The 27233-nt window shown below is 38.8% G+C and overlaps 1 protein-coding gene across 1 annotated transcript in view; it reads right to left on the bottom strand.

Moving 5' to 3' along the window:
• Window positions 1–9001: 9001 nt before the first annotated feature.
• LOC102061817 (macrophage mannose receptor 1) overlaps window positions 9002–27233 on the bottom strand; it is a 31340-nt gene continuing 13108 nt past the window's right edge. Inside the window, exons 16-30 of the mRNA XM_014269476.3 lie at window positions 26869–26904; window positions 26611–26780; window positions 25696–25763; window positions 23925–24025; window positions 22537–22679; window positions 21484–21598; window positions 20046–20194; window positions 18442–18544; window positions 17409–17641; window positions 15786–15951; window positions 14661–14813; window positions 14300–14416; window positions 13438–13605; window positions 11494–11535; window positions 9002–11094 (exon numbers count right to left, since the gene is read on the bottom strand). Coding sequence (XP_014124951.2) covers window positions 10853–11094; window positions 11494–11535; window positions 13438–13605; window positions 14300–14416; window positions 14661–14813; window positions 15786–15951; window positions 17409–17641; window positions 18442–18544; window positions 20046–20194; window positions 21484–21598; window positions 22537–22679; window positions 23925–24025; window positions 25696–25763; window positions 26611–26780; window positions 26869–26904 — 2006 coding nt within the window. The 3' untranslated portion in view covers window positions 9002–10852. The remainder of the gene's footprint in view (window positions 11095–11493; window positions 11536–13437; window positions 13606–14299; window positions 14417–14660; window positions 14814–15785; window positions 15952–17408; window positions 17642–18441; window positions 18545–20045; window positions 20195–21483; window positions 21599–22536; window positions 22680–23924; window positions 24026–25695; window positions 25764–26610; window positions 26781–26868; window positions 26905–27233) is intronic.

The following is a 27233-nucleotide window of genomic DNA, read 5'->3' on the forward strand; positions in this document are numbered from 1 at the left end:
ACCACATTCAGGAATTTTGGAAGAATAAGATTCATCTTCCTTTACCCATTGCTGGTACTCCTCAACACCTTGACTATTGAGAACAGGACAGTCAGTAAACTGCAGCCACTGCTAGCACCTTAAAACCACCATGTGTAACCACCTTAAAAAATATTGCATCAGACCAGAGCACTACCCAAAGTTCCCTGATTTTGAACACGTGGGAAAAAAAAAAATTTCATCTGTTCCCAGCTCTGTCCTTGTGCCACCTATCAGGTGCTCCTCCCTTCCACAGTCAAACCATAAGTCCTCTAGTTTTTGCATCTGCACAAATTATCGTGCTGTGAAGCCTATATGACATCTAGAAAAATATTTTCAGTTGTTCAGATACAAGACTTTATGTCACGGTACACTGCATTAAAAACTGCTGGAATGATCTGAATCTAGAAAGCTGGTGAGCCTTGGTCAAAGCTTCAAACTCAAGTCAGAGCCAGCTTCCAAATAAAGGACTATTAAAGGCCACATTATTTGCAGCCAGTGCCAGGATTTTTTCAGTCACCACTTTTCTCTGAATATTCGTCAAAGTAGGCACATCATCCATCAAAGTAGGGTTTTTTGGATGCTGTTCAGATCACTGCATGTACCCTTAATTTAGCTGATTTTCCATATTATGAAGCCAATGTGCATTTAAAATGAGTTGGAGCTCTTGCCCACATTTTCAATAATCTCACACTTTTACTTGGCAGCATCACAGTCTATCACACTTAAGTCTGTTCTGGAAAGCTTCAGTGCAGAATACATTTTTCTCCTCATTTCACATGAGGCAGTGTTGCTGCACTCATGAGCTTAATGCTTCCTATCAAAACATAGCATGCAGTGTTTAAAACCTGCACTTCATTTCCATAGCATTTGTCAGACACTTCATTAGGAGGCCTGTAAACAATGGAAGATAAGGAAATATTTGCAAGACCATTTCCTATACCAGGAGCATTGTTTAGTTTTCACAAAATGTGCCCAACTCTGTGTAAAACAACAGGATAGATTAAAGATGAAAACCTGATGTGATGTTTGGACTGCAAGGCAACCCCATTTTTTAGTTTTTGAATTTTATTATTTTTAACTCTTAGAGACAAGCTGTAATACTTAGAGAAATTGGCAATTCTCAGTAGACACTGGGGGAATCTAGGCAAGGTTTAAATGAATCAAAACACCAAAGAATTATAACACAGGCAGACTAACTTGAATTCCTGAAAAAGTAATAGAAAAAGAAGTACTATTTGCTAATCATGAGATGATGACTAGGTAATAAGGAATCATAGTCCTAAAAAAGAACAGTAATTAGTAGCTTATGTTGAGTTGGCAGGTGTACTGACAAGGGTTTTATGGAAAGATTTGGTGCCATTCTACATGTTAACAGCTCAAATAATGGGAAAGTGTACTTAATAAATTATTTAAGCTTTGTTTCAAGGTTTAAACCCAGCTGGTAACTAGGCACCCTTAATTAATTTAAATTAAATAGGACTCAGGAAAAGGCAATATTGCAGGGCTGTCTATTCTGTAAATGAGTGCAGGCATGTGTCCATCACCCATGACAGTGAACACTTCCCCAAAGGGGTTTCTAGGTGCACTTTGGCATGTCCAGCATCCCAGGGACCATTCCCATGAGGCAGGTTGAACACAGCTGATGCCAGCCTGCTCTGGAGCAGCCAAGAGATTATTTGGGGCGTGCGAGCCCAGCTGTGCTGAGGAGCCAGCAACACAGCAAGGCACTCCAACATGATCAGCACAGAAGTACTAATAATTCCTGGGACAAGGCTGCCCCAGAAAGTGGTGAAATCATGGTTGCTGTTGGAAATTTTAAAAGAGGTGCTGGATCTTTCAGCAGCTGGTCAGTTTTAGCTGACAGGGCAGGACCTTTTCAATTCCCTATTTCTATAACATATATGATTGTAGGCTCCTATTCACAGGGTATACAAAATTTGAAGACCTTTAAGCTCTAAATTACGTCATGCCTCGTATTGTGTGCTTTAGCATTTGAAAAAAGAAATGGCATTCACTCTCCTCTTTCAGTAGCATTCAGAACCATAGAGAGCATGCTCATTCAATCATCTTTAAAATCCTTCCTAAACTGAAAATAAGGTATTTTGAAGCTTAAAGATATGAAGTTGTTTCACATTGTTTCACAGTACAATTAATGTGACATGGAAGTAACACATTACAGTAGGTGTGTGTCTGTGTACTGAAGATTTATGTAATGCTTGTTTTTATAAGAATATAAAGTAAGGTGCAAGGTAAGAACTTGATAGTTGCAGCACAAGAACAGATACTGAAGATTTATGTAATGCTTGTTTTTATAAGAATGTAAAGTAAGGTGCAAGGTAAGAACTTGATAGTTGCAGCACAAGAACAGATTGGCGCAATGCTTTTTGTAAGGAATTATAATTGTTATTTTTGCAATTGCCTTACTGAACTTCACATTTTGAGTATCTCTGAGAAAGGATGCTCCCATCATCACCAACTTTTCTGCCCACACCAGGTGAAGCATCTTCTGTGCTTTCCTCTGCTTCCTCCATCTATTCACACAAACGGGAGTGATAGGAAGGAAGAGACTGGATCCATGTGTGCTCCTCCATGGCATTTTGCTTTTACAGAGACCAGTATGTAGTGGGCACTCATTGAGGGACCCTGCACATCAGTCTCTTCATGAAGACATGGAGAAAAACAGGCAATTGCAGGGGTTAAGGTACTAACAGGAAGCAGAGTACTGAGATAGAAATCTTGAAAGAGAATCTGATACTGGGAGACAATGTAAATGACTGTGGAATGACAAACTGGTACCTACAGCCATTCAGAAATATGAGGATGAGGGAAATAACTGCTTTTAGCTCCTATTTCCTCACTTTCATTCACATTTTATTTATTTGGATTGTTTGATTGTTGTGGCTTAATTTCACACTTGCAATATAATTAATTTCTTGAAGAATTGGGATCCCAATTTCTTGAAAGCTCACATCTGGTTTGGACCTTGATTTGGGATGCAACTTTTACAACCTACTGGAAGCACTCATCTACTTGACAATGGGATTTGAATATATGGGAGCATCAACCCAGTTTTCCAAGTTGGTTAATGTAGTAAACACAGACAGAGACTCTGAGTGAGTATCTGACATAAGACATTGTCCAAAGAAAGGGTCAGTGAACTATATTGAGTAAAGATACACAAATTTTGATACTAGTATTGTTTTATAAGCATTTCTCTCAGTTGTTAAACAAAACAAAAATCTGGATTCAATGCTTGATAGAAACTATTTGACAGTGTTGGAAAAGATAACTCTCTATTTGTGTACCCGGATGACAAGCATAGCACTCACCCATGCCCTGAGCAATCTGGCTGTGATGCCAGGCACAGCTTCACTGCCAAGCTGCTCTGAGCAAAATGTCACACAGCAGCTGGGGAATCCAGACTTGCACATCTGTAGTCTTGTTAAGGACTCCACTCAGTGGTAAAAGAAAGATGCTGCATCTCTGAAGTGCAGCAGCACATCAGTGAAGCTGCTTGGGGTCCACATGCCGGAGACATTGACCCAAGCTGGCCTGGGATAACCTCACTCCTGTCTGCAGCCAAAGCCTTGTGCCCAGGCTGACCACTATTATAATGTAACCATTTCTTTGTGGCATAATCAAAGGGCAAGAAAGTGGCCAGAGATCCTCGTGTGCTGTCCTTGCGCCTGCTGTGCCTCTGGAGAGGCTGGGAATGTCCACAGCTGATCCCATGGGCATTTCAGAGTGGCTGATCCCATGGGCATTACAGCAAAATCACTCGCTCACTAATGAAGAGCAGACAGACAGCTTCCCCTGAACACAGTAAAAATCATGAGAATATGATCAAAAATAGAGTAAGGAATTCCTTTCTTTTACAACCATCTCCATCCCTATTCCAGCAATTGCAGGACTTTTCCTAAAGCATTACCAATGCTGCAGGACCTTTAGGTCATGTTGTCTACAGACTAATTCACAAAATAGGATGGCTTTTCCAAATTTCTTTCATTTTTACTCTTTATCAGTAACTGTACTTAATAGTCACACCAGCATGAATGTGGCTTTTCATTTCAGGCAGTATTACATATGGAAACATATGAGGACTATTTTCACTGCTGTTCAGAAGACGTCCAGTCCTGCAGTTTCTGGGCATGCACACTTCCTGATAGAGTCCAAATAGTGCAGCACAGAGTGGCAGCAGGAAGCATCCAAAGACTAAAATACAGAGTGAACTTCATAAAGAATATACAGTAACTGACTTGAGAAACTAAATGCAAAATTGAAGTTTCCAAAGTAAGGAAGGACTAATCAGAGAAAATTTCTTTTAATGAAAGTAGTAGTGAAAAATACACATACAGAGCTACCATTACTCTTCATGGAAAGGAGTGAATCCACATTTTATTCCTCTGAACTAAATCATAATAGTCTACCACTAGGCCATTTAGAGAAAAGAAGTGTATTGTTCTTCAGATATGTTACTTTTAGAAGTAATCAGCTAAAAAATTATGAGTCAAGCTGTGTTGGCATGAGAACAAGAGTAGAATGTCATGTTATGTTGAACACACTAAATGTGAGAACAGGCAGAAAACATTTATGAAATTCACTCTGAATGACATTTTAGTTGTCTGAACTATCAAACACCATATGAATAATTGAGGAAAAAGCAAGTTATGAATAGTTGGAGTTACAAAAAATACTCAACTTCTGGAATTGAAATTGTTATAGTAGCCAATGCAGTTTTGATCAAATTATAAAAGCACACAAGAAGCAATGGAAAATTATTAAAGGAAGAAAATTCATAGGCTGTGGTTTTCTCTTGTGATTCTTTAAGTGAATGCAAATAGCTTTCAAGCAAAATTTTAGGATTTCCTTCCTTTTTATCTTGCTTCCTCATTTGTTTAAAAGACCTTTCCAATTTGTGTCACTCTGCTAAGTTATATATAATTGAATTTCATATATTCAGTAAAGTAATTATAATGTAGCCATTTCTTTGTGGCATAATAAATTCCTTTTCATTTTTAATCCAAGAATAACAGTTTCACTGTTATATGAAATAAATGAACCTGCTTTGGCAAATAAACAGTCAAGAAGATAAATGGTCTCTTCCAGGCTTTTGTTATCTTTGCAATATAAGGAGATTGCACATTTCTAATTTCTCACTTCCTGTTAAAATTTTGTTGGAAATGGATTTAACTCTGAATAGACCCTAAATTTTTTACACTTTTAAATGTATGATTAAGTCCATGTACAAAGCAAGCGGTGCCTTTGACAGAAGCTTACTTTCAAAAGCAGCCTGACAAGCATGACCATCTCTGTGTGGTGGCTCTGAAATGAAAAGCACTATTATTAGGAGAAAAGTTCTGTTCTGTACTATTCCCACTGCCTAGGATTAAAAAAAAAAAAATCTTTCTGCATGTGGAGTGGAGGAGAAATCCTTGGGCAGATGGGAGATGTGTAATCGAGCCTCATTTTTACTATCCCATTTGCCCTTTGTCAGATTATTCACCCCCCTCACTCTCATCACTAATTACAGGCTAATATACCTTTTCTTTTGACTTTTGTTCTCGTTTCTCAGCACACACTGAGCGTGAACCCCAAGGGGGACAGATCCAGCAGGTTGAAATATCAGCACCTTTTCTCCAAAGTGAGCGTGTGGCAGAGGCAACGAACAGCAGGGGGTGTTTGTTCTCTAACAAGATGTTTAAAAACAAACGTCTCCACTTTTCACAGTAACTTTGCAGAGAAAGTGCTTGCTGTAAGCTTTCTCTCAGTGGCTTCTTGGGTTGCAAAACCCACACAGTTCCTCTGTGGCACTCTAACAAAAACCTCTTCCTTTCCACTGCCCCGGAGGCTTCCCCACAGGTCCACTTTCTGTTCCTCTTAGGAAAACCCCAGGTTCCCTCCCGACCTCTGCACTCTAGCCTGATGCTCTGAAGCATCAGCCACATCCTTTGCACACTCACCACTCTCAAGAAAGAAACCATCACCTCATTTTTCTAGGTGGCTATGTCCTGCGAAAGACATCAGGAACCAGGGCATCTCTGGCTCCTGATGTCTTTCACAGGGCAGAGCCTGATACCCAGCTCTGATACCCAGCTGTGGCCTTTCCAAAGAACACAAGGATACCCAGGCAAATAGGAACAAACATACAAAGATCTTACACTCTCCAGCCCTTCCCCATCCTCACACACACTCTCTTTCCTGGTCTGAACAGTGTTCCTGAGGAAACAGTTAATTTTAGGTACATCAGCTTTTTTTCTTAATTCTCATATGCAAAGTATATTCAGCCCTCTATCCCTTCCCCACAACCAGAAGTCTCATCCTCCTGCACTTTTCCCTGCAGGATCTGCATTTCCCAGATCTCCTTGCCTGTCTCTCCTAGGAATGGTCAGCACCTCTGGCACAATTCAAACTCCATTTCTAGGTCAACCTTTCCCTTCAATCTCCTTTGTTTGGACACTTTGCATTGTATTTTTGTTTGCCATCCTCTTACCAACCTCAGTCAATGTTTTTCACTGCACAAATTCTTTTTCCTCCAGTTACTGAATATTATTCCCTCCTATGTCTAGAGCCTCTTTGTCATCATTTGCCTCTTCTGGTGGGCAACAAAACACCTGCAAGTCCTCCACATATATTCCTGATTATCAACTATAAAGCAAAATTATTTCAGTCAGTTCTAAAAGTAGGTGAGATGGATTTCATCTAGATGTCTAGATCTATAGTCTGGGTAAAAAGCCAGCATAATGGTTGCACTGTGTGCTTTCTCCAGAAATGAGAGCAAATATTTCCTCAGAGGAACAAGAACCTCTAACCACATCCTTAAAACACTAATCAACTCCTTCAAAAGATTATACAACAGATAGTGAATAGTTGTGCACAGCAAAAACTTGTGCCCAGAAAGCTGGATATGTTAGATAAGGACGCAGCTGTGAAGGGACAAAATGAACACTAACTCTTCCTCTGTCCGGATGCAGTGACACCGGGACAACGTTCTGCTTATGGAGCACTCTGCACCTTTCCCATTGACCCCGGAAAATCTGGCTCTTGCCCATTGGAATCTGGCCTGAAGGCACTAGCTCATTTCACATCTATCTATCTATTCTCTTTGTATTTGTAGAACTTCCTTACCTTTTGCTCCAAATTACTCTTCACTTCCTTTTTCAGTCCCCTAGTTTCAGAAAATTAAATTACAAAAGTAAAGACTTGTAGTTCAACAGTTTCTTTTTAGACTCATGTTTAGCCAGGAGCCTGAATCTAATAGGCACTGATACTGATATTAGCAAATTTTCTCTGTAAACTGGTATTTTTTTGGAGGAGAAGGATGCTCCATTCCTCCTTGTATATGTGTCTGCCATGGCTCTATCACTGTCTGACCTTAGAGAAAGTTACAATGGTGAATTTTTCCACAGCTTTTTCCTTCCTTAGAGGCAGTTACTACTTCTTACATTATAGTAAGTTCAAGTAGAGAAACAATTACTTTTTCATCCATGTTATAGGCTAGGGATATAATGAAAATAGGTGAGAAAAGGCAGGACATTCTCTCTAAAATACCATCCTCATGTAGAGAAAACAAGGGCAAGCGACTGAGAAAGTCGGTGTCAACATCTTTGGAGAGGCATTTTACAAATGATACTTTGTTGCATGTAAGACCAAATCCAGAATCCATGTGGAAGCAGAACAAGTTGACAAATTGTGTTTCCCACATTTCTGTTTACAGCAGTGTAACACCAAAGGTTCCCTGGCCTGGTGGAAAGATTGCTTTTACCACTAAATTCTGTGTCCAAGCATTTGATGAGTGCCTCTTTCCCATCTCCATACAAATAGTCTGTAAACTGTACTGGACCTGTCTTGCCTGATGAGCATTCTTGAAGTTGGTCTACTAGCTAGGATTTGGTAGGAAATAGTGGCAATGACAGCTTTCTTTCAGAAATCTATCTGCAGGAGAATAATTTGTAATAAAAAAACCTACAAGTAACCATGAAGTTTGAGAAGAAAATCCATCAAATTAGGATGTATGGAAAACTAAACTTTCTTGTAAATTCCTGCTTCATTGATAGGGAAGAAATGCAGATCATAAACTGGGTTTCTTAAAACAAGTTGTTCTGTTTGTTTGGGTTTTTCTCTAACAAGCTGTCATTATGAATAGAATAAGCTCCTCTAATAACAAGCAGGTAAATATTCACATAGCAAATTCACTTATTCACTCACAGAGTTCACAGGCAATGATCAATATTGGTTGGACCAATATTCTGAAACTAATCCCAGCTGTACACTCAGTTTCAAAGAGCCATACTGGCACTCCAGATAATTCTCAGGAGATGTCTGGAAAGTTCCTTAGAGAGTCTTACTTTTCAACACCAGGCACCAGCCACTTCTGTCTCCAGTATGGTCCAAGATACAGAATCCTCTCTCTGCTGATGCTCATGGGCACTAGAAACTCTGTACAGACCTGGTGAACTCTGGGTTCAATTCTCACAAATGCAACAGGACTGCTAAGGCTTATCAGTCCTTGGAAACTTTCACTAATTAAATTCTCATTAGGCATATTTCCTGGGTTTAGCCTATTGTTTTCTGGAAGCCACTTTATCCAAAATTATGCATCCTGTGGAACCAATTCAGACAAGCCAGACAAAAGGCTCCTTTATGGAAGGTGTTACAAGGATAGATTAAATATTTTTAATCCGATCAGTGCTGCAAGGATCTCAGCTGAAATATCTTATCTACTGGTGCAGGGCACTATCAGAAGGACTATATACCACAGCATGGAGTCCAGAAGGGAACAGCAGAAGTGATGAGAGACCTGGAAGATGTAGCCAGTGAAATGCAGAAGGAAGAGCCAGAGTTGCTATCGGCAAATATTGAGAGGAGATATGAAAGGGCTATCAATATATAAAATCTGTCTCAAACTACTAGTGCAGACAAGTAAAACCTTCAAATGTTACAGATAAAGAAGCAATGAGACAGTTTCACAGATTGGTAAGGAACATTTAAGACCATGGTAGACTAGGAAAAGTGGATGCTCATTTGTGTATAAAAATTTAAGAGCTCCATCCCTCCTTTCTATTTTTTCTGTTATGATAAATTGTTGCAGACACATTTTTGTGAAAATCCTTACTTAGGATTTTTCCTGCTGAAGCTGAGAATTTTCAGCAACAAAATGTAAACAATGATTATCTGCTGCTGTGGAATGCAACAGGTCCATCTGTGATTGGCCCATCTTGGATGTTTATAATTAATGGCAAATCAAGGACTGAGATATCTTGGACAGAGACCGAGAGAGCTGCCTTTTGTTATCATTTTTTTCTTTTCTATTCTTAGCTAGCCATAAGAGGAAACCTTTCCTTCTATTTCTTTTTAGTATAGTTATAATTTAATATATATATCATAAAATAATTAATCAAGCCTTCTGAACATGGAGTCAACATTCTCGTCTCTCCCCACATCCAAGAACCCTGTGAACACTGTCACAATAAATTTTTCTGTTTAAGAAGAGACACACACTTTTACTTAGAATCAGCCTTTTAATTCCCATTTAGTGAACCAACGCAGAATAAAAACTTATTTACATATTTTTCATACACACACAAAATATTTTAACTTAAACACAATTAAAACCTGTAAAAAGATTAAAATATCAAAAAGTATCAAATTAAATAAGGCCATCCACTGCACTAAGAGCTTTGAGCCATTTGGTTGTTTGCATTTGGCATGAAAGACACTCGGAAGGTGAAAATTAAAAACACCTGTATGCGAGCCTATTTTAAGATTTATGAAGCCTGAGAATTATACCAGTAGACCACTATAAGATGCAATGCCATAAGCTCCATCATGATGGAAGTCTAGAATGAGACTCAAAGGTTTAAAACAGACTTGCACAGGGTGAATTTGGTTAGAAATTAGAAAATACTTTCTAAAGGTAAGTTTCATTAGGCTTTGACAAAATGGCCTAAAAATTTATGAAATCTACACTGGCATTGGAGATATCAAGAATATTTTTATGTCAATGTTCAGGTGTGAATTAAGTATAATTTGTCTTTCCTTCCTGCCCTTTTGCAGCATCCTTTGAGATCCCTACTTGACTGTTTAAACTACTTGACTGTTTATGATAAACAACTATATTCACAATACATTCCCACCTCTCATCATAGTTGTTCTTTCAATGCATATGTTACAGAACTACAGCAGAAGAAATACAATTTACACTGTGCTTTCATCAGTCATAAACAGAGGAGGAAATTATGTTAATTCTGATATTATGGGCAACACAAAGAGTTTCTGTGGTGCCTCAGTAGCAAAGAGAAGACATGGACCCACAGCTCTGGAGCAGTTGCCTGGCTGAGCTAGGACCTGGTCTTGCTTCAAACAGGGATCTGCGCCAGGTGAGCTTGGACATCCTGTCCTACCTGTGCAATTCTGCCAGTCTGTGCTGGACATCAACAGGACACTTTCAGGGTACCTACAGGTCTGGATAAACTTTTTGGAACACGCTAAGGACTATATTCTCACAACTGAATATGATGAACACAGTTCTTGTGCCTACACATGATGCTGGATGTGCGTGGTGGCTGGAGCTGCCTGGGTGTTGGCTGATACAACACAGCTCCAGGTTTGTGTGAAAGCTCAGCAACCCTCCCAGGTACTAAAGTTTGTGAGCAGATCTCTGTATCTGCCTGGCAAGTTTGCTTGTTCCTGCTAGTAGAGAAAGCAAGAAGCACCCCATGCAAAATTAAATAGAATTTACACAGGAGAAAATTGCTTTCCTTTTCCTTAAGGATTCTTATGTATGCCAACACTTTAATTCTTTTCAAAATCAAGCCCAAGATTATCCCGCCTATTAAATTGTTGCCTGCTCATTTTCTTCAATATTAGTCACAAGACAATTTGATTCATGAGTTCCAATGTCACCACGGTATATGGCATTGTCAAACCCAGCTGTAAACATTTGTCGATCACGTCTTCTTTTATAGAAACAATACAATGTGAGGCCAGTGCCAGCCAGCAGAAGGAAGACCAGTACAAAAATCATCCCACCAATACCACTGGATGATGAAGCAGCAGGAGCTTCGTTTCTTGGTGCTGTAGAAGACAAAACACAACAATTTCTACAGATGCCCTGAGAGTGCTGTTGCATACAACAAATATCTCTCTAAGCAAGAAACTGAGTTAAAACAAAAGTCCTGAACAATCATAATAGCAGTTAAAATTGTTGCGGGTTCCAGCTAAATAATGCAAAACTTGGCTCAATCTCTTCTAAGGAACATTATGTTATACTACATATACAACTTGTAAGGAAACAAAGAAGACATCCAGTCTGAGAGAAGTGCTCTGATTTTAAACAGATTTAAAATAAAATAATCATGACAGTTAAGTGGGTATTTCAATGAAAATTTCTGGAGGAAATTCCACTTGTAAATAATGAATGCCTATAAACCTATTGAAATTTCTGTTTATTTGGCTTAAAAGAAATCAACTTACCATTATTGCCAGATGAATCATGGGTTGGCTCAACTTCAGCAACTTCAAAATTAAGAAATATGTATATTATACAGTTTGAAAGCAAGAGTTCAATGAAATAAATTCGGCATACATCATTTTTGCTTATTGTTCATAACACAAAGTTAAAATTTTTAAATTTTTACTTTTAAATAATCATAGAATCATAGAATGGTTTGGGTTGGAAAGAGCTTTAAAGATCATTGAGTTCCAAGCCCCTGCCCTGGACAGGGACACCTTCCAGAGACCACGTTTCTCACCAGCTCCTACCCAACCTGGCCTTGAACATTTCCAGGGCTGGGCATCCACAACTTCTCTGGACAACCTGTCCCAGTTGCTCTTCACCTTCACATTAAAGAATTTCCTCCTAATATGCAATGTGAACATACTCATTTTTATTTTGAAGTCCCTTGTCTTGTCACTACACGCTCTTGAAAAAGTCCCTCTCCAGCTCTCTTGTGGGCCCCCATTAGGAACTGGAAAGTGCTATAATTTATGTACCTATAAAGAGTTTTCCTGGACTCTTCTCCACTCCAGACTAAACAACCCCAGCTTCCCCAGCCTCAGCTCATGTGGGAGGTGCTCCAGCCCTCAGATCACCTTCAAGCGGAGTAGGCTATTTTAAAAGTAGGTTATTTCAAATGGTTTAAAAATAATCTAGTTGAGTTTTTCTTGTGCTGGGGGCCCCAGAGCTGAACAAAGTATGTGTGTATGAAAAAATATATGAAAATGTGTTTTGACAAATGATGCTGAATCCATGAAATACACTTGCTAAAAACATTTGTAAAAGAAGAAAACCTCAAGACTAACTGTCATCATTCATCACTTTGAACACTTTTTATGTAAGGTAGATTGTGTTCATCCACAGTGTAAGGCTTAACACTTCACACTAAAGAATTCCAGTTTTAACATTAGCAAAAATGAAAAGCACGGTTGTACCCAGCACTTTAGCTGTCTTTTTAGGCAGATTTTTTTTTTCTCCCTCCATTGCTTGAAGGGTATGATTCAGTTAATTGCCTGCTGATCTGACTGGCTGGGCCCTAAGAAGTTCATGGATGACTCCATTGCCAACCCACCAACATGTGAGGATCCACAGGCAAAATTACATTTGTGTGGTGGATCTGTTTGCCAGTAGCAAATGTGACCTATTCCACACTGTCTCCCAGCTGTTGTGTGCAAACATTGACCGCAATAACTGCATGTGTGCAGATTTACATCCTCCACATTTTATGCAGTACTGCTGGGGAAGTACTCGCCCCAGCCTGTGACACCAAGATTCCTTATCAGCTGTCATCTGAAACACCATAGGGCCACAAGTACCCATTACAGTGAAGCATACCATGCTGTTTGGTTGTACTGACATGTCTCACTGCGCCCCTGTCAGCAGAGAAAGGAATTGGGCCCCACTGCCCACCCTCTGATGCTTTCTTCTTGCTCATCCAGCAGATCCCAGCACGATTCCCCATGGTAGCACTGTCCCCACCAGCAGCACCCACCTTCTCTCTGCAGGAGCTCAGTGACTTTGCACTGCTTCCCCTCAGCTTACCCATCAGGAGAGTATCTGCTTTTCTTCTCAGCACTCTCTAGTTTAATCATCTACTCATCATCTGCTGCTCCTTGCACTCTAACCATTATATCCATGAATCTTCTCTGCATTCTCAGCAGATTACTTGTCCTTCCCTACCCCAGGGCCCAGTAAATGCCCAGAAGTCAATGCTTTTAAACTGAGGGGAGGGAACAGTGACTCAGATTATTCTCCAACATTATTTCTCACCATTTTAAACAGAAACTACTCTTGTCTTTCATTCAGATGCACATGCGTCAGCATCAATGCATGAAGCGTACTCACTGCCTAAACACTGACAGCCTGACATACATCAACCACTTCTTTGTAAATAACCCAAAGCACAGAAATTCAAAACTTACTTTTGGGGATTTTGCAAATAAAATTCTGGTCAACAGAGCAGTAATAGGTCCTCCAGGTTCCACTTAAAACATCCATGTCAACACAGTGTTCATCAAAAAGTACTGTAGGCTCTCCTTTCTCCCAGTTGACATATTCTACTGCACTTCTGTCCATCCATATCCATTCTCCTAAAATCAAATGTATTACCTTGTGAGTGAATGAAGTGGAGAATAACTCCTAGTCTACTGCTCACAATGACAGATCAGATCAGATTTGGGATTTTTTAATTTATTAAATTGGTATCACAGAGCACCTATTTCTCACTCTTTTAACACCCAGCACTTTTCAGGTGGGAGTGTACCAAATGCAAATGCTCACAAAATTTACTTGATTAGTAAATTAGCTGTCACTGCTGTAAGGAAGACCTGTCCAGCTTCCCAGGGACCTTTAGCTGGAGCCTGCACCCAGGACTGTGCCTGGGAACCTTAAGGAAAGCAGAGCACCTGTAAAGCCAGTATCAGCAGTGCCAGCATACAGAATGCTCAGGAGATTTTCTTTATGTGCATATTCAAGATCAGCAAATAACTACTTTATTAGAGCTGGATTAATTAATTATCTTTGCAAATTGAATTAGCTGTCTCTTTAATCATCTCATCTGCTGACTGTCATGCATCTCTCATCAATTAGGAATAATAGGTATCTTCCCTGCCTCTGTGTGTGTTTTTGTGGCAGCATATCCTGGTATATCCAGCTGCCTCAGTGCCACTTCCTCTGTCCCTCCCCTGCAGCTGCACCTCCCTCCCAGTATGTTAGTAGTGCTTAGTATTCCCTCTGTTTTTCCAGTATCTATTTTCATCTCAGTATCCATTGTGAAATAATTACCATCAATATTTTTGAACAATCCTATCCAAAACTTTCTGAATTCACTTGCAAGTGGAGACAAGTAAAGTAAGAGAAAATTCATTTCAGCCGAATCTTCTATGGAAACCAGAGAGGCACCTAAAAATATCAATTAAAGGTTACATACAATTTCAGTGAGATTTTTCATTATAAATTAATTATCTCAGTAACAAATCATTACATGCTCCATGATCAGCATTGCCATATAGTAAAAATGCTTGATAATAAATTTAAATTAGTTGTAGCTTATAATTGATGCACACATTAAGTATTATAATTTGGTTCTGGATTAAAAAACAAACCTACAACCTGTAAAATATCCTTATTAAAAAAGAGCACGTACCCATTTGAATGCACATCATGGAAGCGTCAGGCCAACTTTCCTCAGAAATGGTGTGAACATAGTAACAGTGCCCACGGAAGGGAATCCAGGACCTACCACGCTTGGGTTCAGGGCACTTCCCAGGAAGCTGAGGTGGCTCACTAGGGATTAACTCTGTTAGGAAGAAACACAGGTTCAGTGGAGTTTTAAAACCTAAGGGAAATATGTACTCCTGGACCACCCATCAACCCTACAAATACAACATTTATTCCAGGAAAAAGAATATCCCATAGATTCAACTCATTATAAAATATTGAATTAAGCTTGACAAACTAGTAATAAACTATCCTGGTTGGAGCTGGTTCTCCAATCTGCTTACATAATTGCAATTGTCTTCAACACTCCAATTTTTACCTAAAATTTGTGAAACAGAATGAGGAATGAGTCAGCATACATAAGGGATCTCAACACAACTCTGTGGCTTGTGTCTAGCCAGTTTCTAGAAAAGTCAGAGAAGTTGTCTATGCACATTCCCTTGTGCATCATACAGCCTAAACAACATAAAAACATAATTTATAGCCTATTGCATCACCTGATTAAAGTCAAAACAGAGCTTAAATTAGAATAAAATTTGTTGTGAATTATGGTGCAGAAATTATGATTTTCATATATAATTTGTAACATGTTTGAAAATTGCATGCAATATTTGAGCACTGATGTATTTGGGCAGAAACAACAAACTAATTCATTTGGCTCCTACACTGGCGGAAGTTTCTTAACTCACAATATTTCAAAAGATACTTTAAAATGTGATGGTATATTGTTAATATTTTTCTAGGTAGACTAAAGTTGATTGATTCTGTAGTTCTTGACAAACCATGGATGCAGAAACCACTATGGCACGTGGCATGAAATATTGCAGCTGTTTTTATGATGTGCGTTTGCTGACTGGTCTGTGAAATGAAGTGTCTGGAAATCACACAAGACAGACTGGATCAGACTGGATCTACTCCTTAAAAATGTAGTTTATCACAAGGCATACACTGTTTATTACAACCTTTGCATATGTGGAAAACCTAAATCCAAATAAAGACATTAACTCAAATTCCAGCCTCCCAAAACACATTTGTTCAATTCAGAACTTACCATTGGATTGCTTACAAAGGGATGGAAATGTTTCATTGCAAGATGCTGTCTTCCAAAAACCATCCAAATCTAAATAGACACATGCCTTGTTTTTATTTGGCTCTCCACTGCCCCAGTTAAGATACCTGCTCCTTCTTCTATCTGACCATACATATTGGCCACCAGTCTAAAAGAAAATCACAATTATGATTATGTCACATACACAAATTAGATTGGAAGAACATTAAGATTGCACTTGAATGCATGCAAAAGTTGGGGGAAAAAGGAGAATCATGGTTTCTTGCACAAGATTATGTAATGAATATATAAGAAACTGTTCCATACTCCCACTCTCCACAGCAGGTGGTAGGTGGGCCACATCTGTGGTCCTACAGATGTTTATCATGCAGCCTACATTATTCAATTCACACCATTTGTCTCATGCCCTAAGTGGGCAAAGGGTCTTGAGGTAATAAATGTGAATATACAGATGAAGATTTCTTCAAATGAGTCCACATATACACACCGATCAAATAAAGATTGCAGAGAAACTATTCCTCTAACATAGGCTTCTCTAGGTACTTAGAAAGCAAAGAGGAAAATCTGAGGTTTTAGAAGAGAGAAAACTAACGAGGCTTTCCTTGGGGCTGAATCACAGAACTCTGCTACCCATATTAACTGGGCTTGTGGTAAGTTTGTGGGTCTTGCATGGGCCAGCTACCAGAGATGAGCTAAGCATGTATTTTGTTAGTGGATTTCACCAGTGTTTGCAGAAGATAACTGACATTAGTCACACCCATGGCTTCTGCTACCCCATCCTGTGCTGCCTACATGCTTCCTCCATCATGTTCTTTGTGCCATTTCCTTTCCTGTCTGCTTTGAGACCCTTGGCCATGTTTCATTCCAGATTCCTGCCTAATCCCAGTCCCCCAGTGCTCTCACTAAGGTGCAGCTCCAGTTCCTCTCACCTCAGCACCCATGCCCTCTCTCAGACCTGTGTCCCACCAAGCTCTTGCTCTACCTCTGTCCGCTTGATTTCTGCTCAGCTTCAATTCCAAAAATATCCAGCTACATTTTATTAATCTGTGTTCTTTTTACATGCCTCTGTTGATGCTTCACATTTCAGACCTTTCCACTCTTAGCCGAGTTTGTTGGCAGTTTTACAAAAGGCACCAGCTGCAGCTCCAAAAGCCAGCCTAAGGAGTCCTCATTGCCAGAGCCCTACTCTTTCCACTATTGCCCAGCTCTTGTATGAGCTCTTGTACTGCTGGGCTGTGAATTGAAACAATAACTTGAACTCAAAAAGAAAGAACTATTTTTAACCCATTTTTTTTCCTTTGGTGTGCTCCACAGTGTGCCTTCAGAAAGCACTGCTCCACCACAGGAGCTTGTGGTAGACCATGGAGGAGGAAGTGAGAGCTTCATTGCTGCTTTTATCACTGAAGCCACTCAGGTCTTTGAAGTGTGGGCTGTGGCAGTTCTTGTTTATACTATGGACAAACATCTAGATGTGTAAATCCCCTCAAGTGAAGGGAAGAAAGGAACCTCTGCAATATTTTGATTCCTGTCACACATCTACAGATCTGACCAATAGTTCATCTAAGGCAATGCTATGACTGTCACAAGCAATTGGGTTGCACTCACTATGTTGCTGTTAAGGCCAATCCATACAGGCTCCCCGTGCTTTAGTATCTGTAACCACAGGAAAGATTCAGCGTAAGGATCCAGGATACTGGCCAGTTCTGCAGACTGGTCCCTGCAGCTCTTCTCTGCTTTTTCCCAGCTCATTTTGTAGTTGATGACTTCGTAGCGGTCATCACCATAATTGTTAAAGCCGAATGCTGGATCTGTGGGTTGGTAGTGTGGCAGTTTGGGGTCTGTAACAAGCAAAAGAACAACCAAAAATCTATATTGGCTCAGACTCATAACTCTGAGAGAAGATGTAGTATACTGGAATTAAGTGAAACTGCAATAACAAATTAAAATATATCCAAAAATCCCTGCAGTGATGAAAGCCACATGTTCAAGAACTGTGACAAAATTTTCTAGTACTTGTCAGAATCACTTTTTTACCGTTATGGTCATGCCCATACCTTTTAAGCACAGACCTACCTAAATCTTATTGTACCATATGCAGGGCATTAAAGGGAACAATTCCTTCAATTTTTCCATTATATATTGGCATTTGTTGTATTTCTTACAAGGAACAGGGTATGATAAACACAGCACGAGCAAGCAGAGGGATGTGACTGCTGCTGCTGAAATTGTCTGAGAAAGAATGTAAAGGAAATCAAGCAGGGCAGTTTTAAAAAAATAAAGAAATTGCTGTGTTTTTAGTATGCCATTAAAAATTCCAGTTTTGAAGATGTAAAGACAATTCACTCAGCCACCTTTGATTGCTAAAAGTAGTAAACTACATGATGATACATAGTTCTATTTTGTTGTTGTTGTTGCTGTTGTTATTTACTGGTCTAGTTTTTGAAATAGAAAAAAATTAAGAGATTTTCTCCAAAGAAATAAAATGTGTGATCATCTTGTTAAAACGGTCCATAACGCATGTGATACTGTCATTAATTTCACTTAGGTTAAGGCAGAATTACAGGAAAGTCACTTTTAGCACCAGTTTGAAATTACCACAATAAATCAGGTCTACTAGAAAGTGTGAAAGAAAACTTACCAGAACTTTTTTGGCAGATGTAACTTTTGCTTGCTTTACACCCTTCATCTTTCCATTTCCCTGCCTGTTCAATAGGGTTCTTCATCAAAAAGACACAATCATCCTCCAAGACAAGTGAGATTAACAAGAAAAAAATGTGGGTAGGTAGGAAGCATTCCTTCTTCTGGATACACAGACTCATGCATCACATACAAGCACATACAGAGGAATAATATGAAGTTCATACAACTCATACAACCAATGGTCAGACACATTGTATGGCAATAAGCCTTTGCAACTCAGCCCCAGGAAAGTCTGCCCTTTGGTGATGGAGGGAGCTGCAAAGCAGAGCACAGAGGTAGGAGGATGTGTCTGGGCCACCTGGGTGCACATAGCCCTGAATGTGTGTGCCTGTGTGTGGGTTCCCGTGTGTGTGCTGGAGCTGGCCCACAGGTCTGCTGCTGTTTTCTTGGAAGTTGTGGGGAATTGCCCCTCAGCACTGAAGCTTACCTGGAGGGCCGAATTCCTCCTTCTGCTCCAGTTCAGGACTGGGAAGCAAAGTGGTCACCACAGTGCATAATGTAGAGGCAGTTTCTCCTTTTGTTGAAGAAACTCCCAAACTCTTTCAGCTGCATTTCAGACCCTTTACCCTCCTCCTCTCCTCCCACACCATGAGAAGATGTGGCTTGGCCTCCTGCAGGAGGAGGCAGTAGCTGTCCCCCCCTTGCCTCAGTTTAACTTATGCGACCTCCAAACCCCCTTCTGGCCCTAGCCCAGGTCTTGTCTGCAAGAGGTAGAAGTTGTCTGTGCAGTGATTTCTGGAGGGGAATGGTCACAGCCTTCTGCAGAAAGCGCAGGCATGTGTGAGATGGGGAAGCCCTGGAGACTCCAAAACCCAGCTTTAACTGGGTGGTAGCTGGACCTCAAGAACCTTTTTCCATTTTAACTGAATGTGAAGCAATATTCTTAACGAAAAGAGAGAACTTGGTAGAGCTAGCACAGGGGTATAGAAACAATACTATTGAGGAGTATTTTACCTTGGCTATTTCACAATTATTGAGTAACACTAGGTTTTGTCTTATAATTACACACAAAAGGTATAGAGATGCCAGAAGTTTCAAAGCATAGAGAAAGGATTTTTCAAAATGAAGATTAGAGGAAGATAAAAATTAGAAAGGAAAACCCAGACTCCCTCTTCTGAGTATTTCATTCAATGCATTTATCTTGACAGGCCCGGTGCCAAGAAATGTCAGTGCATGTAATTATCTGAGTATTTTCATCAAATCGAAATAACACTCACTGCATCCCAAAATTATATAGTTTATGCTATGGTTAATTTGAATATCTCAATGAATCATGGTAAAGTGAGGGAAATTGCTCACATGTCTGAGTTTTGCACAATTCTTCCAAACCTCTGTCTGGACTCATACAGAACCATGACAAATACAGAAGCTGAAAAAATGTGTGTACATACATCTCCCACACTGATACTCTACTTTTAAAAAGCAATGAGACTAGAAAAAATCTTCATAAAGGAAAAGACAGATATACAATTGTAGCTGCATACATTTTGCTCATCTACCAAAGTTGTAATGTTTAAGTGACAAACAGAAATTGATGCTTACCATGCTATAATAACTTCGGGAACCTTTGGCCCAGTTTGTATAGTCTACTGGGCTTCCATCTGTCCACAAGTATGTGTGCTCCTGATTTATGTCGTTCAGCCCAATCCAAGCATCAGTTGCAGCATTTTTTAACAGGGACATAAGGAAAGCTGAAGGGAAAGAAGAAAAATGGTATAAAGAAGGAAACTGAATGCACTCTTCCCCACTGTCACAGACCTTGGAGTGCCTGAAACCAGAATGATGAGTTTTCTCTTTATAATAAGGTGCCAATCTCATAACAAAAATAAAATTTATATATATTAACGGATATTTAACATCAGTCATCTGAAGTTAAAATTGGAAAAAAGTGTATACAAATTCAAGGATGGGCAAATTTTTAACGAAACAGGAATTTATTTGTACACTCTTCTATGTTGTTCATCATCTGAGGAAGCATGGAAAATGTTCCAATATATTACAGAAATTAACAGGAGTACAGTAAGCCTTGGCACACAGAAATCGAGTCCACTGAGTGTGCACTCCCTTTCCTTGTTTGGTTAATTCTTTTTTATCCTGATGTAATAACTTAATTTCTAAACAGGCATAACACAAAATAAACCTTACTTAGTAACCAAGTATGTATTTACCAAGTATGTATGAATTTGTGGAATACCAGATGCTGCTCTCCTTAATTCCTACCAAGACTGACTTTCTACTGAAATCATCTCCTTCCTCTGCTACAAAAAAGACATTTAAAACACTAGCACTGATGGAGTGAGGTAGGAGATCCACGTGCATCCCTCAGGACCTGAGGTAGCACATCTCCCAAGCAAACATGAGGCCTCTTAAAACATTTGCAACATGCTGAGCAGCAAGAGCAGCAGGTGCTGAGGTGCAGCAGAACAAGAACAGGGAGAAGCTGGGACTCCAGCACTGGAGCCTTCTCCTGCCTGAGGAGGAGGACACTGAGGATGTGTCCTCCACTGGCACCTACAATATCTGCTCAGTAGCTATGTGCCCAGTGATTTGGGTTTGGATATTACTCCTTTTCTGTGCCATTTGGGCATGGAATCATAGAATCATGGAATCATAGATTCTACTAGAGGTGGAATCCATGAGGTGACGTTCCGCCAGAGATGGATGTCACCTCAAGGATCAGGTAGTTTCTTTAAAAAAAAAAGGGGGGTCATTTAATTATATGACAAGACTCTAATTAAAAAAAAAATAACATTTCAGCAGCATGTCCTATATTAGCCTCCAAACTATGACCTTAAGATTAAATCAAGACACTAAAACCTGTGCAAGCATTTTTCCAAAGGTGCAATTTCTCATTCAGCATAAATTTGTATTGATATGGGATAAATAACTGCATAGATGGTAGAAGCTCTAACATATTTTTAAATCTTTTTATCAGAAATTAATGATGTGTCATCATTGTCAAAACATTGGTACATTATACCTTGCTCTTCTTTTTTTGATATAGTAGCCAGATTTCCTCCAAGATCAATGCAGTTGTTTCGTGCAGCATGCCATGTCAATGTCTCATTTTCATTAAAGCCAAAGACTTTAAAACACTGAAAAAGAGAAGTGTGCCAAATCTGAATCTAGATGTTGTTTTAATTTCTGATGAAAACATCTCTGTTTGTAGCAAACAAAATAAACTGGATATTTTATGTAAAAGGGGAGGTTAGCTAATTTAGCAGTACTTTCTAGCTTGTCTTTAGGTTTAAGTGACAGAGGAGATCTGTACTAGAAAATGAGTATAAAATCCAATATTTTGCCATATATTTAAAAGAAGGGATATGTCAGTCTACTGATCTCAGCAGAAATTGCATTAAACCTTCTGAGCATAATTCTGAGATGTGACCATGAGAGGAATGCTGAAGAAGACCTCAGAAAAGACAAAGGATAAGATATGTTATTGAAGCAAAGTACCTCATCTTCTGTTGTCCTATTTGTTAAACAGGATTTGGTTCTCACACGAAAATCACAGAAAGAAAAATATTCTGACATTGTAAAGAAAGCCATGAATTTATCATTTCTTGTAATATGATCTTATGAGGTTTAAGTCATTAGACAGCTTTGTCAGAGTCAAGCAACCCAAATGTGCTACCTAAAGCATGCAACTGAAAAGTCAAGCAGTTAATTTGTGGAAAACTGTGAAAAATGGAAGGTGGGCAGAAGTGGTGTAAAAATACTTAGGGAAGAGTCAAGGGAAAAGACCATGAAGCTCCTCTTCCAGGAGAAGAGGACCAGAGAGAGATTTTAGCTTGAGATAGCAGCATGAAATGGAAGACACTGCATTTTTGACCTTTCCTCAGGACTGGGAGAGAGAAGGGAAAGGAAGACAACAGCCAGTGATGTCAAACAAAGGATCTCTATCAAGCTGAAATATTTTTGCTCAACCAAATTTGTGGTAACTAAAAACCCTGCTAAAATTGAAAAATTGATTTGAAGATTTTTTTCATTCTTCTCTTTTAAAAATACAATATATTGTCATTTCATACTGCACCTTGTTATCAAAGAGGAGCCAGTCTTCCGCACACCCACCCTTTGGTGGTGGTGAGGTGGGAGCAACAGTTGGGCGAACAGTGTTGTTAAGCCTTTCACAGATGAATAACTCAACACTGCCACAGTTGATATCATTCCATGTACCTGAAAGCAAATTAGAATTAGAACAAAACAAAACAAAAAAAGCAAACAAGACTGAAATGAAAAGTGTCCTTTCCTAAAGAAAATCTATTGTAGGAAGCAAAACTGGTTGCAGCATTTGTGTTTTGCTCCCCTAGGAAAAATAATTTATTGTATGTCTGTTTCTTCAAAATATTCATGTTTCCAGCAAAATTTAGAATACAAATAATTTGTCTAGAAACAGAGATATTTCAATATTTCAAAACCATTGCATTAACAGAGGGGAGTTTTAGTTCAAATGCTTAAATCCTTTGAGATCTATAAAGTCTCTGGAATTGTTCTGTCTATATAAGGCACTCAGTTCAGGGTGCCTTCCTACCTGAGCTTCTCACACTCCTGGAGTTTTCTGGTATATTTTCTGCCTATTGGAGTGTGATTCAAGATGATAACATTAACATCATCATTCCCATTTTACAGATCAGGAATGAATAAGAAAATTACATATGTTTCATTGGCTGCTGACATTTACAGGTAACTACCTACAGCAGAATTTTCCACTCCTAATGCTTAATGGAGATATTGTAATTTTAATTCAGGAAAGTTAAGGATATGACTCATCATACCTGAAAGAAGGTTTCCAAAACAGGACATAATATTTACTCCCCAAAAGTGTCCATATCCTTCCATTCACCTCTAAGAGAACCTTGAAAAATCACCTCAGCTATAGATTTTGAGACCAGAAATGTTTAAAAGTAGAAGAGATTTACTGATCCAAAAAAAGACTAAGTTCTTGGCTAGTATAAACACAATTTCTGTCAGTTCTCTGTATTAATGGATATTAAAGAATAATAAATTTTCTTTTCATTAAAATCTTGTATAACATTGCTTAAAAATAATAATCCAAGCCATGGCCAAACCCTCGTTTTTTAGGAACTGCGCAAATGAAAACAGATAGCTAATATCCTGGGGAGGTGGGCATAAAATGGACAGAGGAAAGAGGACAAAAAATGCTGACTCTATCTGCCAATTGTCTGATACTTACCTGATTTATTCACTTAGAAATTTTCTTACAAAATTGCAGGTGTTAGCTACATGAGTTCCATTTTTTTAAAAGTATCTATATAAAGAAGAGACTACAATTCATTTTCCTTTGCTTTTTTGAACATTATGAATCATCAGCCTGCTCAGTATGATAACCCACCCAGCCCTGCCCACACAGCCCTCCCAGGCCTAAGGCACATTGTGCAGATTGAATGTTACAGCACCCACCTGTATGGGTATACATGACCACACAGTTTTCATCATTATTTGCAAAATTGGGTTCATTTGGAGCCCAGGCAACATAGTTCACTGATGTTCCATCCATCCACCTGAAAGAAGTAATTTGAGGGAATTATAATTCTAAGTTGAACTAGTCAATATTTCTTTGCAAAGGATACATTTGAGTTTTCTATTTTAGGTTTTGTGCATCATAGCCTAAAAACACATGTTTTCCTCTGTTAAAAGGAAATCAAGACCTTCCGCTTGGAATTCGTGAAAAATATTTTCATATCAACTGCCTACAATGTTGACTCAGACCAGGTCTGAACAAATCATCTTCACTGGTGGTCCCAACTTGTCTTGGTCTCTAAACACTGATGGAGTGCTGGAAATGCACCAGTCAAGGACTTGACCTGGATTTCTCTGGAGCACAGAAACAGACACTTGAGCTTATTTTAGCAATTTCCTGGGTGAAAAGCAATAATATAAGTTCCTGTAGGGTAAGAAAGTGTCTTGAACCATATACTGGGAACCCCTTGGAAGCATTTTGTTAAGCATGGGAAATCTTTAATGTTATTTACCTATTTGCTATTTTTTTCCAATTATGCATCAATTGATTCTTAGTTTGACGGTTCACAAATTTATTTTCAAAAAGTGGCCAAGAAAAAAGTTTTCGGCCTCAGTGTGCTGGAAGTCAAGTGATGAATCAGACAAGACTGACAATCTTCAGGTAGTTACACCTCCAAGACAATTCAATGTTATTCCAATTTTGGAGACTGAGTAAGTACATGCATGCTTTTGGAAGTAAATTACAGATTAGGAGTCCATCAGGATGCCTAGCGGCTTGCAAACCTCCTGAGTCAAATTAGAAAAACCAGCACCTAATAAACCAGGAGAAAGAATACACAGCAAATAGTGGCACCTTCATCCAACAGGGAAGAGAATGAAACTAGTGAGGGAACAAGGGAGGACTGGGAAAACAACAATCATCTGAGCAGTGAATGTGATGCAGAAAGCAGAATCTCCAGGATCTGAAACTAAAGAGTCTCTGTGGTTTGTGGCCAACAAAGACAACCTGTGACAACAGAAGAAAGACTAAAATGAAGAGGCTGAGACTCATCTGACCAGGCTTTGAATCCCAGAATAATGCACTAGAAAAAGTAGCAGTGGGAGAGAAGAATGCCACAGGAGACATGTCTGCAACACATCCAAGGCTCCAGGGGATGTTTAAGATAATTCCAGCACACTTTGTTTCCAAAAACATTTGTAGAGGAGTAGCGACTCCATGTCACCTGAAACTGTCCTGCCCTGAACTCTGAGAGTAAAACCATCTGGAAAACCAAACAATCTGGAAAACCAAACAATTTCCAGGATTGCTACTTCACCTCTAAAAACCACTTTGGTGCTTCTCACTGCAGATTTCCAGAGTTCTTTTTCTTTGATCATTTCAACGTTAAGTAATGCCTACAAGTAGTATCTGGAATATGCTGAAGAGGTCCAACCAAATAAAAGAGGATGACGCCTCACTTACCATGATACAACAACTTGGCCTCAGAACATAAAAGCAGGGTAAAGAACCAAAAGAGGTAAAAATTGATAGTGGAAATATGCTGCGTGAAGTGCTTTGCTGAGGAGCAGAATCCCATTTTAAAACCTTATGTGAGGACATAAACCTGTCTACAAGTTGTGTTAGTCATTGGATTTCAATTGTCTCCTAGAGCCAACCATGTTAAATGTGAATACATTATGAGTCTGACAAAATTAATTTGTTTTTACTTACCGGAATGTTCTGTCAAGGCTCACACTTAAGCCAATGTAGAAGTGGTTCCCCCAGTCTTTATAGAAAATCTAAAACAAACAAACAAATTTATTTAGATGTAATAAAACAGATTTCAAATAAAATTTTAAAAAAGATCCAAAAATGCTGTAGTTGCTGTTGCTCAATTGCATAGTATGTAATGTGCAGGGATTTGCTGGAATTATGTGCCCAAACTGCAAAATGCAAAATTTTCCACTAATTTTCAGTATATAACTAGGGGAAATTTTAAAAAAACCTAGCAGAAAAACAAAACCAACAACAACCAAAAAAAGGTGTGAGTTATCTGAAAAATAAATAGAGAGAAAAGGCTATGTTAAGCAGGCAAGAATGACCTCTTAAGCAGGCTTATAGAAATATTTTGGAGAGTTTTAGAAAAACATTGTGAGAATTTGCTGAAAGGCTCCCAGTTAGTCATGGGGGTTTGTACTTAGTCGTGTGGAGGAAAGAATGTAATAAAATTTGATTTTATTTTATTCCAAAGCAGTATATCATCACCAGGCCATTCCTTTGCTATAAGACAATATCCTAACTTAAACCTTTTGCTGCCAATATGAGATCTACTTTGACAAAAAGCTGTTATTGAATTCTGTGAAAAGAACGAGTTAAAAAAAAACCATAATTAGTAATTGCAGCTTTCAGTTAAACAGAGCAAAGTCTTTGAAAGTTGGACCCTGAGAATTTGTCTATGTATAGCAAGTTATTAAAATAATTATTATAATAAAGCTTTTAAGTAGATAAGCCAATGAAAGGATGAAAGGTGTACTGATTTTTATTTTTATGATGGGGACAACTTTCTAATATTTCCCAAACCAGATGAAAAAAATGTGCCTCAGTTCACAGAAAATGGTGCATTTTTCAAACAAACATGTTTCTTACATATTTCCAGAGAAAATTTTTTTCAGTTTCACTCTCAATGACAACAAGGTCACCACCATTATTCTTGCAAAAGTCTCTGGCTTTTTGCATAGACTTCGCTTCTCTGCTGAAGTAGTATTCCTTGTGTTTGTATATTATCCAGTCATCTTCACCCACAGTATATTCATAATCTGCAAATGAAAACATTAATTACCTGTAATATAAATTAACTTCATTACATGTTAATTAATTTTTTTTCATTGGATGCACAAGACTTACTGAATGTGGAATTAGGCTCTGGTTTCGGTGAGGTTCCTGCAATATAAATCAATATTTTAGTATATTATGTTTCTCAGCTCTCTCACAATTATATTTACACAGTAATCAGCATTTTAATTTCAAATAATCCTAGGGGTTACTCAGTATATGCTTATTTTTGTAACAGAATTTCTCAGAATATCTGAAAAAAAAGGGCTACATTCAGCAAACATCATGTTAAAGCTCATCATAAGTTAAGCTTACAGAAACTGCCCAACTTTAGGCTGTTGTGTTTCTCTTCCCCAACATACTGTATATACCTTCCAAACCTGCCAGTATATTTCATGGATTAGTTAATAGTTTTCAACTGCCTATACTGAAATTAT

Source organism: Zonotrichia albicollis, chromosome 1 (genome assembly GCF_047830755.1).
Source record: "Zonotrichia albicollis isolate bZonAlb1 chromosome 1, bZonAlb1.hap1, whole genome shotgun sequence".
Lineage (NCBI taxonomy): Eukaryota > Metazoa > Chordata > Aves > Passeriformes > Passerellidae > Zonotrichia > Zonotrichia albicollis.